The following is a 15277-nucleotide window of genomic DNA, read 5'->3' on the forward strand; positions in this document are numbered from 1 at the left end:
GGCTCCACCCCCTGAACCGGTTAGACCCCCGATACACCCACTATAGGGGCATATCGGAGGGGTCCCGGAACGATACATATTGGCCGATACAAGCCAATACGTATCAATACATTGAACCTTGGTTAAACCCAATAGAATTATAGAATGGTCCAAAACCCTCCAACCATATTAGAAAACTGCACCAAACTGTAATGAAACAGTTTAGTTTAATTTGGTTTCTATGCAAAAATGGTTTGATTTAGCTTGGAAATTTCTAAAATCATAATTTACTGATTTAGTCTGGCATCTTCTCCAAACCGGACCACGAACACCCCTACAGATAGTTGCATTGATGAGCAGAATTCAGGCATAATTTCAGTTTAGTAGAAAGTCGAGCATCCTTTGTTAACCTACTTAAGGCTTCGTTTGTATCCGGTGTAAAACGTCATCAATGTAAAAATACACTGATGGCATTTTACACTGAACCATATAATAGGTGACCATTATATTTTAAAAACCATGATAAAAAAAAAAAGTAAAATTTTACATCAATAATCGATGTAAAACTTTATGCTTGATGAGGTTTTACATCAATTCACGATGTAAAACTCCACTCCATCCAAACGCCAACAAATCTAAACCAGAGCGAAGTTTTATATCGATCTTCATTTACACTCCTTCCAAACACCAACAAAATCGAAATGGTGTAAAATTTTACATCGATCTTGATTTACACTGATTTTAAACACAGCCTAAATACAGGGTGAAGGCCACTTAAGTTTGGCAAAGGACCAACTTAACAAATGTGAAACAGGGTAAACAGGGGCTGCAAGTCAGAGAACCATGAGTGACATGTATTAAGTAAAACAATGCTAACAGATAGATGTCATTACAGTAGACTGGATAATGAAAAAAACAAGGCCTGTATTTCTTTACAATCTGAAGCAGAACAGACGCTTTTCAGAAGGTCAAAACTTACTTTCCCAAAAAAAAAAAGTTATCAAAATGGAAAAGACATTATAATCAAAAGGCAAAATACATAAAAGCTTTGTACATGTCCAGAAAATACGTAGAAATTACAGAGAGGGACAATTTCATTTTGTGGCACTAGGGGTATAGAGTCCAACATTCTTTCGGAGCAGAAGGCCCATTTCATTTTTAAGCTTCCATACCCAGCAAGGTTCACAGTTCAATTTCTCAATGACTTCTGTTTGAGAACTTCCTTCTCTGTTGCATAACTTCCTAGATCAAACTGCACCCAAAGCCGTCCATAGACAATTATAGTCTTGACTGATTTCATTCACTTGAGCTGCACTTTCCTGCACCTGCGGTGCTGTTAAATGGACATGGAATTATAAGATGTTCTGCATATTCCAAAAATACAGACCAAGAAAACATTTATTTTAAAACTGGATAGCATACAATTGAAACCAAGTTCTACAATATGTAGGGATGACAACGCTTCAAACTCACCATCTCCAGACTATCCAGTTGAACTACTTTTGAGCAATAATTCATGATTTTTACACATCATTCTAAAAAAAAGGTATGACCATATTAAATGGCTAGACCTACTGGATTAGGACAGTACCATGTATACCCAGAAACCTACTCACATCATAGTAATCCAAGGCCTTTTCCTCATTTCTACAAGGCAAAAAGAAAAACATGAACGAATGGATGGCATACATTCTTCATAAAATGCAGTTGACTATCAATTCTACAACTCTACAGGCTGAAAGGGAGGAAACTGATAGTGTAAATATACTGTTTATGTTTTAGTCTTTCATTTTATGGACAAGTAAGAGAAAAGACAATATTAAATAGAAGGGGAGGGAACAAATAAGAGCCCAATCAGGAGCTTTTTTAGATAGGTACCCAATCAGAAATTACGTTGAGCAAAAAAACACTTAAAACAAATTGCTTATTTTTCCCCATTTCATTAGTTTATGGAAAAGCACACATGAAGCAATATTCTAAATAAATCATCATCCATTAAAGATACAAGGGTTACATACTTCAATCATAATCCCTTCTATGCATGGTGCTCTGTAGGAGATAAGAAGCCCTGTTACGGACCTGGCAGGATATAAGGTAAGATTTGTTAGAATGGAATTCAAAATGGTATATCACAACAGAACACAGTTGCACACCTTTGATGCATAAGACCTCAAATCTGTGCTGGTAATTTGGCAAGAACAATTCCTAAGATAAACCCCCCACATTTCAAGAATCACTGGCTTGTCTTCTACTAGCTTATCAGAGAACAGCCAATTTTCTGTGAGAACCAAGTAGACATACATCTTGAAAAGATCGCAACTTTTGTCCTTTACATTGATTGAAAGGAGCAATTTAAGAATCTCTTCCATATCTTTAACCTGTACAAAAAATGGAAATATGTGTTAAAAAAGGCATTTACCATAACAGATGGAAACAAAAATTGAGGACAAACATGGCAGGTTTCTGCCATGAAATGGCCAGTATTTTCTTTGCTGAAAGAAATGCCTCATCATCAAATTTTGTTAAGCAAGTAATACAAAGTCATCATCGTGGTTTTAAATGACATTGAAATTTCTTGAAATTTTAGACAAAGCCACCAACATGATTTATGAAATATATCAGGCCGGTTTGTTTCAGTCAAAAGTTTGGCCATTTATTTCAACAAAAATTTTTGAGTGTAATCAAAATCATATAAATAAATAAATAACACTATAAAATATTTACACATAATAACAAAATGATCAAAATTTTATCAATTTCTTTCCTGAAATACCTAAATTAAAAAAAAAATCATCACAGACGAATGGTCCAAAATTTTCAAAACCTAAAACATTAGTCTTCATGAAGAATGCTCAAAATGCTTATAGATGCAATGATATGCACCTTTGACAACACAATAGATGGTTTTATTGTGACAGAATGCTGGAATTGCATCTCTCCTTGTGTAGCTTCTAATGAAGGACAAGTGTTTAAGAATAAGGTAGTAATTATTAGTTTTTCTTTTGGTAGTGAATAAAAAAGAACAAACAGCCATAAACCATAAAGTCCTGTGAATTCTAATATACCTAGAACAAACAACCATAACCCGATAAATACTGTCATTTCAAGGTTGTGCCCAGGTATTGCAATGAACCTCGACCATATAATAGGCATGGGAAAGAAGCAACAAAAATATACATTAATTTTAGGAAAGTACAAGGATGAGTTTACATCAATAGTAGATACTTAATTAGCAACTCAAGGTCCATTGGGAATTGGAGGTGTTTTTAGAGATGCAGCAGAAGTAACCAAAACTTTATTTTCAGGACCTATTGAAGTTCATGGTTCTATTAAAGCAGAATTAATGGTAATGTCACTAGGCTTGCAATTAGCTAAGCAGCTGGGATTCCAACACTTGGAGGTGGAGGGGGGCCCCAAGGTGGTCATCCCTTTGCTAAACAGCAATATTCCAGGAGATTGGGCTTATAGGCATGTTGCAAGGGAAATCCAGTCTTTAGCCAAGGAAGTGGGAACTAGTTTTAGTTGGATTAGGACTTAGGAGAACAGCAAATGGGATGACAGATTGTTTGGCAAAACAAGGGATTCATGGGGAGCAGTTCTTTTGGGCAAATCTGTAATTGAGTTATCTTGGAATTCTTGATGGGTGACTGGACTTTTCCAGTCTTTGTACTCAATCTCTTATCTCTAATTAATTAATGAAATCCATGTTGCTTATCAAAATAAAAAATAAATAAAAAAAAAAAGCAACTCAAGGTGCCCGGATTATTGAGATATAAATCATTAAAAAGACCCTTGAAAAGGCATCTTTAACCTTTTTGCCACTCCTGTCAGTTAGAACTCCGAACTGTACAGGTACCTGAGTACCTTAACTCGATTGGCATGGTTAAAGCCATATATGGAGACACTAAAGAATATTCAAACATGCTAAGTCAAGAATCATATTTTTGCAGCAAAGAAAATAGTCTACCTTTGGATCAAAGCAATTTATAAGGATTTGAAAGGATATTTCACTTCTGAGATGCTTGCTACGGGTGTCAACTCCTGAAATACACTCTACAATTCTCAAGCAGTTCAAGTCTTTTGGCATTCTGCATTTATCAACACAAGCAAGGTAAGTAAACCTCCAAAACACCAGTACATAATAATAATCATGACTGCTACTCCACAATAATGAGCCCCAAACATACGCTAGCGAAGGAAATTAAGTTATGCAGGCTACTGCACTTGGCAAACATTTGTCAATTCACAAGATTACAGACTTTTTCATTTATTAGCATACATAACAAGCATTTTCTTTTTTATAAGTTGTGATAGGTATCGTATCATATGTAATCACATTATCACAGAAAGGGGGTGAATCCTCAGAATAACAACTTCATTCAGTATATGGTTAATGAGACAAAACCAAGAACAAACATATATACAGATGCAACCAAAAAAGAGTTAAGGAGTATTTCCTTCAATTGATGCCTAAAATGATCAAATGCCAATCCTTCAAAATTGAAGACCAGCAAGTCAATCCTTCCAACAATCACATCAGAAGAGGAGCTAACTCTGTCAAATATGTGATTACTTCTTTCTATCCACACCTACATAAAGCAAAGAAGGAGATGGAAATGGATGGTACAACGCCCACGTCATTGGCAAGAGGTATCCTTTGGTGTGACCCAATTCCTTACAAGTACAGCAAGAAAGAAGACCAAAAAGAACTATCTCAGAAAACTTATGGGTACATTTGGTTTGTGAGAATAGGCACCTAGAATCGGAATCAGAATGAACCATTCCAATTCCAACCGTTTGGTTGATCGGAATGGGATTCCCCCACATGGGGGAATGGCCATTCCTGCCCCACCCCCTCCCCAGGAATGCAATTGCCATTCCCCTCTCTTTTTTTTTTGACAAAAAGGCCCCCATTTCGATCCAAAGCCCTATTCAACCAAAGGCCTTAGCATTTCATAGGCCTTCATACAACTTAGCAGCCAACGACCATCTCCGGTGAGGTAAGACTGGTTTCTGGCCTGCTATCCTTCACTTGTATCCCCCCTCCTCTTCCTTTTCTTCCTCTTCTTTCTCCCCTCTTCTCTCTTCTTCCACCCCCTCTTGTTTCTCTCCCTCTTCTTCTTCCCCTTTGTTGTTGTCACCACTGCTAATATCACTGGTGGCTTCTTCCTCCCATCTCCTTTCTTCTTCTGGCATTATTGAAAATGTTGGTTTATTCCGATTCCGGCGTCTAGTTGGACCAAACAGTAACAATCAGAATCTGATTCCAATTTCTGACTGAACCGAACAAGCATCAGGTGATTCCGATTATGACTCCTGGGGATTCCAACTCCAATCCTGGATGTGGACCAAACAGACCCTAAGTATTTCCTCCAGCCCCATTAATAGTCTGGTAGTTGCATTCCATTGTAGTTAATGTATTTTACAGAAAGACTGTATCTGACAACAGATCAGACATAACCAGGCCATAACACAAAGAACTTTGATTTTAGCAGATCAAGTTCAAAAGTTATTTCCAATGACTAGAAATATCTAGCATTATTTTATATTATGGATAAATTTCTAAGGATCAGAAGGATCTTATTGCCTATGAGACCAACTTTCTCTGTGTGTTTCTAATCTGCATGACAGTGTTTTCAGGGGATTTTTTTTTTTGAAAAAGGTAAGGTAATTTTATTGGGAATATAGAGAAAGATACAAACAGGCCCCCGGAAAGAAGGCTGGCCCAAGAACCCGATTACATTACAGCTCAAAGAGATCTCTCAAATTCAGCTGGGCTCCAAACTCCCTAGTTTGGAGACCATTTACAGAAGCAGTCCAAAACACCACTTTTCCAAAAGAATTAGAGATGAGGCTGTCTGTTTTTCAGGGGAATCTTTCTGTAAACATATGATTGAAAAAAGTTCGGAACACAATTGTTTTGACCAAGATTACCATCTTCCATCCAAATTTGTACATGTTAAAATACCTGCAGATTGAAATCTCCTCCATAGTAACAAATTTAGTTTTGTAGGCTTTGACCTAACTACCTAAGCAAATATCCTTGTTCATGTTGCATTGTTTAGATGCGAACCAATTTTGATGTTAATAGAAAACTCAACATCTGCAATTTGTCTGACTGATACTGACCCAAGCATCACCATATGGAAAATTTGGTTTGAAATAGCATGGTATTTGAAGGAATGGACAAAGTGGGGAATTTGAAGATAACAACAGAAAATAGATAATTAAGGTCGAAAACAGCAAAATAAATGTCATGCATTGGCATCCGGTGAGTTGCTTGAGTGTTGTTAACAAAACTAAAGATCCAAGTAGTATCTTAAACTGAATATTGATGGACACTCAAGATCCAATCACTTTAATGGTCAAGAGAATGGTTAGTCTGGTTTAGATGTCAATACCAACATTTAGAGCAGCTTTCTGTAGCACCTATGAGTTGGCATCAGATGTAGAGATAAGCTTCTTGATGACTTGTGTACATCAAAGATTATATGTCCAGTGATGATTTATGTAGGAAGCTTTTTTTATTGATAAAGCTTTGATTATATTGATAGTGAAAAAACAGTACAAATTTAATTTGATGACCATAACATCATCCCCAATAACGTCACTATGTTACAGAGATGCCCAAAACAATTGCTGCCTTGCTACCCCTTGTTTAGAAAGGGAGTCAGCTAGCCCATTTGCACTCCTAGCCCACTTGAATTCAGCACCCAAATCTCTTGCAATCCTTTCTACTTCCCTATAAGAATTCTTGAGAGTCCAAGGAATGTTTCTATTACATCTTGCCCAAGAAATGATTACTTTTGAGTTCCCTTCCACCTCCAATTGGCATGATTTATGTAGTTAGTCATAACTTGAAGCATTTCTTGGTGGTTTGATCCTTTTTAGGACAAAATAAAAATTAAATTCTTGGTCAGTTGCATAAATGACATGCCAGCAGAATCAGTTTACAGATTGATTCTTGAGCTATTTATATTATTCCCCTAAGTTCTAGTTTTATGACCATCTCACCAATAGCTTCCAGATTCCCAAAAATTTATCAGCTTAACACAATGCACCTAACTAAAGAATCCCAGGCAGTACTTATTGAAACTAACAGCATTAAAAACTGATGACTGCACGTGTTCAGAAAATTCTCAAGTTCCCTGTAGGGCAATATCAGGTTGGTTAAACCCAAATATTCACTGTCTCTAAGTATATTAGTATATGCAAACATGGACCCCAAGAAGCAAATCAATTGAATATTTGAATAGTTGCACGCAATAACCTGTAAGCTAGAGCTTCTGCTGTTTTCTCGCAACTGCTTTTCCAATCTTTGTCTTCAAAGAAACTAATAATTGATTGCATGCAATCATACAAAAGTAATGATAAGCCTTGAAGACGGCGGTCTAAGAATAGGCAGATAATAATACAAAGAAACTCTTGTGCCTCTGAAGTTGAGAAGATAGACCCTGTACCTCTGGAACAAAACACAGATGACCAGGTTAACATGAAAAGAAACAGAAGTAGAACATGTCCAAATCCATTTAAAGATGCAAATAACTATTCAAGCCATCATCAATGTACAAAACACATTTTGATATTGTATACCATTTTTTTATGAAGATACTGAATACTATCAATTAACCAAATTTAAGGCCACTGTCTTTTTACCACTAAATGCATGGCTTCTCCAGAAGAACAGTTCCAGTCAAACATACCTGATTCGCAAACAAGCAAGAAGAAATTTGATCCAATATCTAATATTTTGAGGTGGACCTTTAGAACCAGAATCTGAAATGAAGATCTTAGTTCAATATGTTGAATGACACCACTGCTACACAAAATTGAGACAACACACTGAGCACAATCAAGATAACTTTACGTACATGAAGCTTAGGAAATTATTGTTAGCAATTGATCCATACTGATTATTAAACAAGCATGCCTACTTGTATCAGATATTAAACAAGTTTTAAGAATTGGATGCCTACTTGTCCCCAATAATATATTATTATTAAACAAGCATGCCTATTTGTATCAGATAAATGACCTTACCATCTAAAGCAGTAACATGACAATAAAACTGTGCAACACATGAACAGTGCAACTGAAAATATTGCTAATTTTACAGAACCAGTTTTAAGAATTGGATACCACTTTCCAATTCCAATTAGTGAATCATCTAAAGTGGATTTGCACATTACAGTGCCATCTTCCACCTCATCTATAGAGACTGAAAAGGAAAAGGAACTCACCACCATGAGCCATATCTGAAAGGGATGAAATATCAATTGAGGAATCCAATACATATCCGTATATTTCAAGCGCCTTTTTCAGTTCAGCAGCACTAGGAAACCAGTCAATCCTAATGGATGGTGGATCAACCTGAATAAAAGTTATGAAAATTAAACTGTGGCAAGGAGAGTTGGAAAACAATAAAGAATGATAAAGTCAAACTTCTCAGACTTGAACTGAACTCTTACTCAAATTATCTGTAGAACAATAAAAATCAATATTACCTCATTTTTGGATGGAAGAATGGAGCACCAAAAGTCACATGCAGAAGACCTCAGTTCTTCACTTGATGAATACAACACTAATAAAACCAAAAAAATAAATAAATAAGTATAGGACAAAACATAAGAAACCATATGGAAACATGGAGAGGACAAAAAGACTAACTTAGATTAAAGGCCCAAATTGCTATGAATGCTTCCACGTCTCCAGACACAAAAACTAACTTTGAAATCCAACCATTTATCAATAATCTTTGAAGAAGTGTTTCCTCTGCAAGAACAAGATAGCAGGTGTTGTTCATAATATATTTACTGATGTGATGCTCTTAATCTACCAAACTAAATTTATAAGAGAATTTCGGTTCGTGCAACTTGATACATTGGTTAGAACAATTGAGCATTATATCCTCCAAAGAAAAAGGATCCAGTACAGTAATAAATATGATTTCAGAGTGAAATATATAAGAAGGCAATAAAGAACTCAAGATCCAGAAATCATATGCATAGTGAAATGCACCAGTACATGTTAGCACTAGAATGAGGCAAAAATTAGTTTTATAGCTTAAAGGTCACTAAAAAGTTTGAGGCACCAGAAATCAAAATTCAAACTAAATCAATATATCAAGTGGAAAGTGCCAGTAAATCATATTGAGGACTGTTCAAGTGCAGTGTTTTAAAAGGCGTGGGAGGCGTACGCCTGGAGGCGCTCCCAAAACGCCTTGAGGCGTATGCCAGAGGCGCTGACACCTCTGAGGCATGCTAGAGGCATATGCCTCTTGCACCTCATGCACATCTGATATGAAAATACAGAAAAAAAAAAGAAAAAAGAAAAAAGAAAAAAAGGAAAGGAAAGGAAAAGAAAAGAAAGGGAAAGAAAAGGAAAGGAAAGAGAAGAAAAAAAGAGAAAAGGAAAGAAAAGAAAAGTAAGGGAAGGGAAGAAAAGATAAAGGGAAAGAAAATGGTTTGGCCCCTGTCCCTTCGGTTCATTTCGACAAGACCCCCCTTTGAACTACTGTTATGCATCTTTGTTCTTCTTAATATAAAAGATTTTTATTAAAAATAAAGAAAAAATGAGATCCCCCCTTCCTTTTCATCCTCCTCATAACCCCCCTCCTCTTAAGGAGGCGTAAGCCTCCTTGTATTCGGGAGGCTTACGCCTCTTGCGTTCTGAATTACGCCTCATGCCTCTAGGTAGTGGAACGCCTCGCATCACGCCTCCGCGTTTTAAAACACTGTTCAAGCGAAAATAATGAAAAAAAAAAGAAAAGACCTAAAACTCTCAATTTGCAAAACCATTATAAATATCAATTGAGAAAAATACTGGGAGAAGAAATTAAGATGAAAGAACTCAGTTATCTCAATGAAGAGAAATCTAATATGGGTTGTTTAACACCTCCAGAGCCACTACATTGTTTTCACTTACCACAGCTTATACGAGTCTTTAATGCAGTGGCTCTCCAAAGCATGTATTTATATTGCTGGAACATAGGCTAACCATATTGGCCAGTAAAAGTCAAATTCTACCTTGATTCTTAGATTCAGTAAAACCTACAGCTTGTTAGTTCATGGACACAATAATAAGCACCAGTCTGCTGAGTCAGAAGAAGCATAGCATGTTCTTGCCTAGATATTCACCAATCGCCCTTGCATGCACGTTCACATAACGGATATGGATATTCGAAATCTCTTATGAAAAAAAAAAAGGAATCAAAGCAAGATAATGCGAAGGATACTAACAAGAAGTACATATGTGAGAAAGATAAATGCAAAATGAACAAGCCAAAAGCAACACCTTTCTCAGCACTCAGTTCCAGAAACGAATTCTGTTTGCTATTCATGAAAGACTCCAGAAGCTTGCATCTACCAAGCTCAGAAAAAACAAGCGGTGGAGTTGCCTTCTGCAATTCATGAAAGGTAGTATACCTGTTATTCCTATTATAAGGACTTCTAGCAAAGACCTCAAAATGCTGTAAAAGCAGAGAGATAAGAAATGTTGGGTACAAACCTGGTTTCCGAAAACCGGTAGACCCCATAGAGGGAACTCATCCTCGTTGCTTACGTCTTGCATCTATAAAAGAGTCAGTCAGTGAGTATGCAATATGCAAATAGTTCAAGTGGCAAAAATTCAATAAATTTGTTCATTTTACCGTCTTTTCGCACTCTCTGAAACACCTGGACAGCGAAGCCTCTTTGTTTTTCTGAACCGTGTCATCGTCATCGTCTGAATTGTAACATTTACGGGAAGTCCTCCGTTTTGACTCCTCAATATTCTTACTTTGCTCCTTGTAGAAATCCTGAAGAAGATCATCCAAACCAATAACCTTCTTCCTGGAAAAAAGAAAAATGGTAGGTTATGTTGTATTGTCCAAAACCAGTAAGCATGTTCAGCATTATGTGGTATTACCAAAATGAGGGGGGGTTAGCCCATTGCGCATTGCTTCCCGTACAAGGGGGCTTAAAATAGCTGAACTTGTAACTGTTTGTCCTCCCTAAAAACGCTGAAAACTATCATCACTCCAAGAACTAGGCAACCGTTCAGTTACTAAAATTCTCAACAACTAACGACTTGTTAAAGTACATAGGATGCGCTCCAGCAATGGAACTCTAAGTTCATTGAGAACCCATATACGAAATTAATGGAAACACACGAAGAAGTCCTACCCAATTTGTGTTTTCGAATAGGAAACGTAAATAACAGGAACAAGAAATTAGGGTTTTACGGACCTTTTCTTTGTGGGAGCTGTGGAGATGAAAAGCGGGTCTTCGTTCTCGAAATCAAGGGGGGCATCCATTCTCTCACTCACTCTCTCTCGTGCTCCTTACGCTACTGTATAACGCTTTCAATTCTGATGTCTGAACTCTGAACTGTTCGACGATAGTGCGACTGTGCAACTTCTTTCAAAGTTTCTGTGAGAGTGAGGGAACCGCCAAAACTAAACGCGGTATGGGCCGTATGGCCGGAAACTCTTCTCCTTTTTTCAAACTAGGGAAATTTCGTGATCAGTATACCTGTATTTTGGCTTCAGTGACATTTTTGATATTTTCGAAATATATATTTCAGCTTTATATATATATATATATATATATATATATTAAAAATAATATTTTAGAATATATTTTCTAGAAATATATTTAAAACTGAAATATACATATTATATATAATATTTCAGTGAGAATATATTTATTGGAAATACATTTAAAACTGAAATATACATATTATATATAATATTTTAGTGAGAATATATTTATAGATAATTCGGTTCAGTTTTGATTTTCATGTGTGAAGATTGAAACCGAACTGAATTATCAGTTTACCCATCTTTCCAACCTAAAATCCACCAATGATGAAGAAAAATCGATCAAATCGGGTTGGGTCTGGCCGGGTCGGTCGATTTGAATTTATTTGTGAATAGTCATAATTGATAAAGAGAATTAGATGGCATTCAAATGGCATTTTTTGACTTTTCAAATGTCACTTAACGGACTAGTTAACGATAGGTATTGGATTGTCACATTTTGAAAGTTCGGGTACTGGATTGTCACATTTTGAAAGTTTGGGTACTAAATTGTTGCATTTTAAAGTTTAGGGACCAAATTGTCACTCAAGCCAAAATACAGGGTACTGATCGGGAATTTCTTTCCCCTTTTTGAGAGAATTATAGACAACCATGTACTTAGGGGATCTTGATACTTAGCTCCCCTATCTCATTTTGTTTTTTGCAAAAAATACCTCCACTTTTGAATCAACACTTTAATCCCCCTTACCCCTTCTGATGTAACTGTTTCTGGTCGCGTACCAATGTTTTGTGATGTAAATTTTTTTTGGCTAAGTACCTCGTTATTTGACCCGGTGGTGACGTGCCTTGGTGATGAGCTACTTGGTGGCGAACTGCCTGGTGGCGAACTGCCTGGTGGCAAATTGTCTGGTGGCGAGCTCCCTGGTGGAGAGCTACCTGGTGGCGAACTCCCTACTAGGCGGCCTGTGAGTTAGAGAATGGTGGAGCTCCCTGGTGCAGCGCAACCCGACTACCCTCTGCATGAGGTGGTCTTCTTTCCTTTGTAGGCAGTGGGAGCTGAGGGACCTGCGAGAACTCCATCTTTTCCTCCTCTTTGTAGGCGGTGGGAGCTGAGGGACCTGCGAGAACTGAATCAGAGGACCCGGGGTGAGGTCTTTATTTACTGGAGTCCTCGCGCGTTAGGTGGGTGAAAAGCCTCCAAACGGTAAGACACATCCCGTCAGAATCGGGGTACGGTGGTGAACTCCTCGAGGTCATCATGCTGGCGCTTGTGTCAGGCGGCCAGGTCGACGCCTGGGCCAGGTTGTCAAGGCAACATCTATGTCAGTCGGCGGGTCAGTGCCTGGGTCAGGTCGGCATCTGCGTCAGTCGGCGGGTCGGTGTCTGGGCCATGTTGTCAGGCAGGAGATCTTCCTGCGATACATCAAACTACTCCTGTACCGAGCTACCCTACAAGTGGCGAGCTGCCTATGCAATGCCGAGTTGTCTAAGTTGCCAGGCTATGAGGGTGAGCTGCCTATGGTTAGCCGCCTATGGCGAACTACCTGTGGGGAGCTGCCTATGGCTAGCCGCCTATGGCGAACTACCTGTGGGGAGCTGCTTATGGCGAGCTGCCTGTTGCAAGCTGCTTATGGCGTTGCCTATGGCAAGCTGCCTGCGGCAAGCTGCTTATGGCGTTGCCTATGGCGAGCTGCTTGTGGCAAGCTGCCTGTGGCGAGCTGCCTATGGCGAGCTGCCAAGAAGCCATACTTAGTTGGCATGAGGTGCCACATGTCACAATTCCATTAGAGGGCCAAATCTGCCCTCATCAATTGCCCCCCACTCCCGAGTTGAGAGTAACTCAGTTGGGAGTGACTCGTAGTCTACTCTTCTTTGAGTTTTTCCTGTGCTGGAGAGGCGGTCGGGTCTTAAGTAGTAATGTGGCCCATAGGCTTTGGGAGTGACTCATAGTCTACTCTTTTTTTACTTTGCCCGTGTCGAAGAGGTGACTGGGTCTTAAGTAATAATGTGGCCCGTAGGCTTTGGGAGTGATTCGTAGTCTACTCTTTTTTTACTTTGCCCGTGCCGGAGAGGTGACCGGGTCTTAAGTAGTAATGTGGCCCATAGGCTTTACTTGTGAGGTGTCGAGCTATGATTGTGCTGCATCAGTTTCGTAATGCCGGTCACCCACTCCTACAAGAAGGTACTAAGAGCTCGACCTTCGGGGGCAGCACTACCAACTTTAGGTCGCCAGCTCACACGGGAGCCTTGGAAGGCTTGACTGATAAGGATGCCTATGTAGTCAGTTGGCCGCCAACTCCCGCGGAAGCCACAAAGAGCTCATCTTTGTAGGGGGACCTTGCAAAGAGGACCGATGAGGCATTATCTGAATTGAAAGTAAGATTGGTGGAGCTACTTATTCTGTTAGCTCCCTGCATAGTCTTTGAGTTCATAAAAGATGTAAACTATAAAGCGATAGCTTTGATTTCTAAAAAGTGAGGATTTAGCTTTCTGGGAGAAGAGAACTTAGCTTTTGTAAGATGAGAACTTAGCTTTTTGTAGCGTGTTCTCACAGACGGCACCAATTGATGTAACCGTTTCTGGTCACGTACCAATGTTTTGTGATGTAAATTTTTTCTGGCTAAGTACATCGTTATTTGACCCAATGGTGACGTGCCTTGGTGATGAGCTACTTGGTGGCGAGCTCCCTGGTGGCGAACTGCCTGGTCGCGAGCTCCCTGGTGGCGAACTTCCTGGTGGAGAGCTATCTGGTGGCGAACTCCCGACTGCCCTCTGCATGAGGTGGTCTTCTTTCCTTTGTAGGCAGTGGGAGCTGAGGGACCTGTGAGAACTCCATCTTTTCCTCCTCTTTGTAGGCGGCGGGAGCTGAGGGACCTCCATTTTTTCCATCCTCTTTGTAGGCAGCGGGAGCTGAGGGACCTGCGAGAACTGAATCAGAGGACCCGGGGGTATTTTCCCGGCGGGGGCTCTCTGACGCATAAGTTAGCACTCTGATTGTAGAGAGATTTGAAGATGATATTGGAGAAACGAGAGAGCTAGAGAGCAGGGATTACCTCCATTTTTTCCATCCTCTTCCCCTTTGGGGGGTGAGGTCTTTATATACTGGAGTCCTCGCGGGTTAGGTGGGTGAAAAGCCTCCAAACGGTAAGACTCGTCACATCCCGTCAGAATCGGGGTACGGTGGTGAACTCCTCAAGGTCATCATGCTGGCGCTTGTGTCAGGCGGCTAGGTCGGCGCCTGGGCCAGGTTGTCAGGGCGGCGTCTGTGTCAGTCGGTGGGTCGGTGCCTGGGTCAGGTCAGCGTCTGTGTCAGTCGGCGGGTCGGTGTCTGGGCCAGGTTGTCAAGTCGGCGCCCGTGTCAATTGGCGGGTCGGTGTCTAGGCAGGTCGTCAGGCAGGAGATCTTCCTGCGATACGTCAAACTACTCCTGTATCGAGCTACCCTACAAGTGGCGAGCTGCCTATGTAATGCCGAGTTGTCTAAGTTGCCAAGCTATGAGGGTGAGCTGCCTGTGGTGAGCTGCCTATGGCGAGCTGCCTGTGGCTCGCCGCCTGTGGCGAACTACCTATGGGGAGCTGCCTGTGGCGAGCTACCTATGGCGAGCTGCCTGTGGCAAGCTGCCTATGGTGAGTTGCCTGTGGCAAGCTGCTTATGGTGAGCTGCCTATGGCGAGCTGCCTGTGGCTAGCTACTTATGGCGAGCTACCTGTGGCTAGCTGCCTATGGCAAGTTGCCTGTGGCGAGCTGCCTATGACGAGTTGACTGTGGCTAGGTGCTTATG

At 39.9% G+C, this 15277-nt stretch overlaps 1 protein-coding gene across 4 annotated transcripts; it reads right to left on the bottom strand.

The window, feature by feature from the left end:
- Positions 1-812: 812 nt before the first annotated feature.
- Positions 813-11507, bottom strand: LOC148870935 (actin protein 2/3 complex subunit-like protein). 4 transcript variants are annotated; one of them, XR_016107662.1, is made up of 15 exons: positions 11205-11460; positions 10885-10969; positions 10628-10808; positions 10486-10548; positions 10273-10378; positions 8647-8751; positions 8484-8560; positions 8220-8349; positions 7683-7755; positions 7250-7441; positions 3947-4067; positions 2133-2357; positions 1998-2058; positions 1571-1626; positions 813-1312 (listed from the first exon to the last, which is right to left on the bottom strand). XR_016107662.1 is itself a non-coding variant. In XM_088971952.1 (14 exons), the coding sequence occupies exons 1-13, from the start codon at positions 11266-11268 to the stop codon at positions 1999-2001; spliced, it is 1482 nt and encodes a 493-aa protein (XP_088828078.1). In that variant the 5' UTR covers positions 11269-11460; the 3' UTR covers positions 813-1312; position 1998. The 4 variants fall into 4 exon arrangements, 2 of the variants coding, with proteins under 2 accessions (XP_088828078.1, XP_088828079.1); XR_016107663.1 differs by lacking the exon at positions 10885-10969 and having other exon boundaries at positions 11205-11487; XM_088971952.1 differs by lacking the exon at positions 1571-1626.
- Positions 11508-15277: the final 3770 nt, after the last annotated feature.

The sequence above is a fragment of the Nelumbo lutea genome, chromosome 2 (assembly GCF_056320005.1).
Source record: "Nelumbo lutea isolate HS-2025 chromosome 2, American lotus-T2T, whole genome shotgun sequence".
Classification (NCBI taxonomy): Eukaryota; Viridiplantae; Streptophyta; class Magnoliopsida; order Proteales; family Nelumbonaceae; genus Nelumbo; species Nelumbo lutea.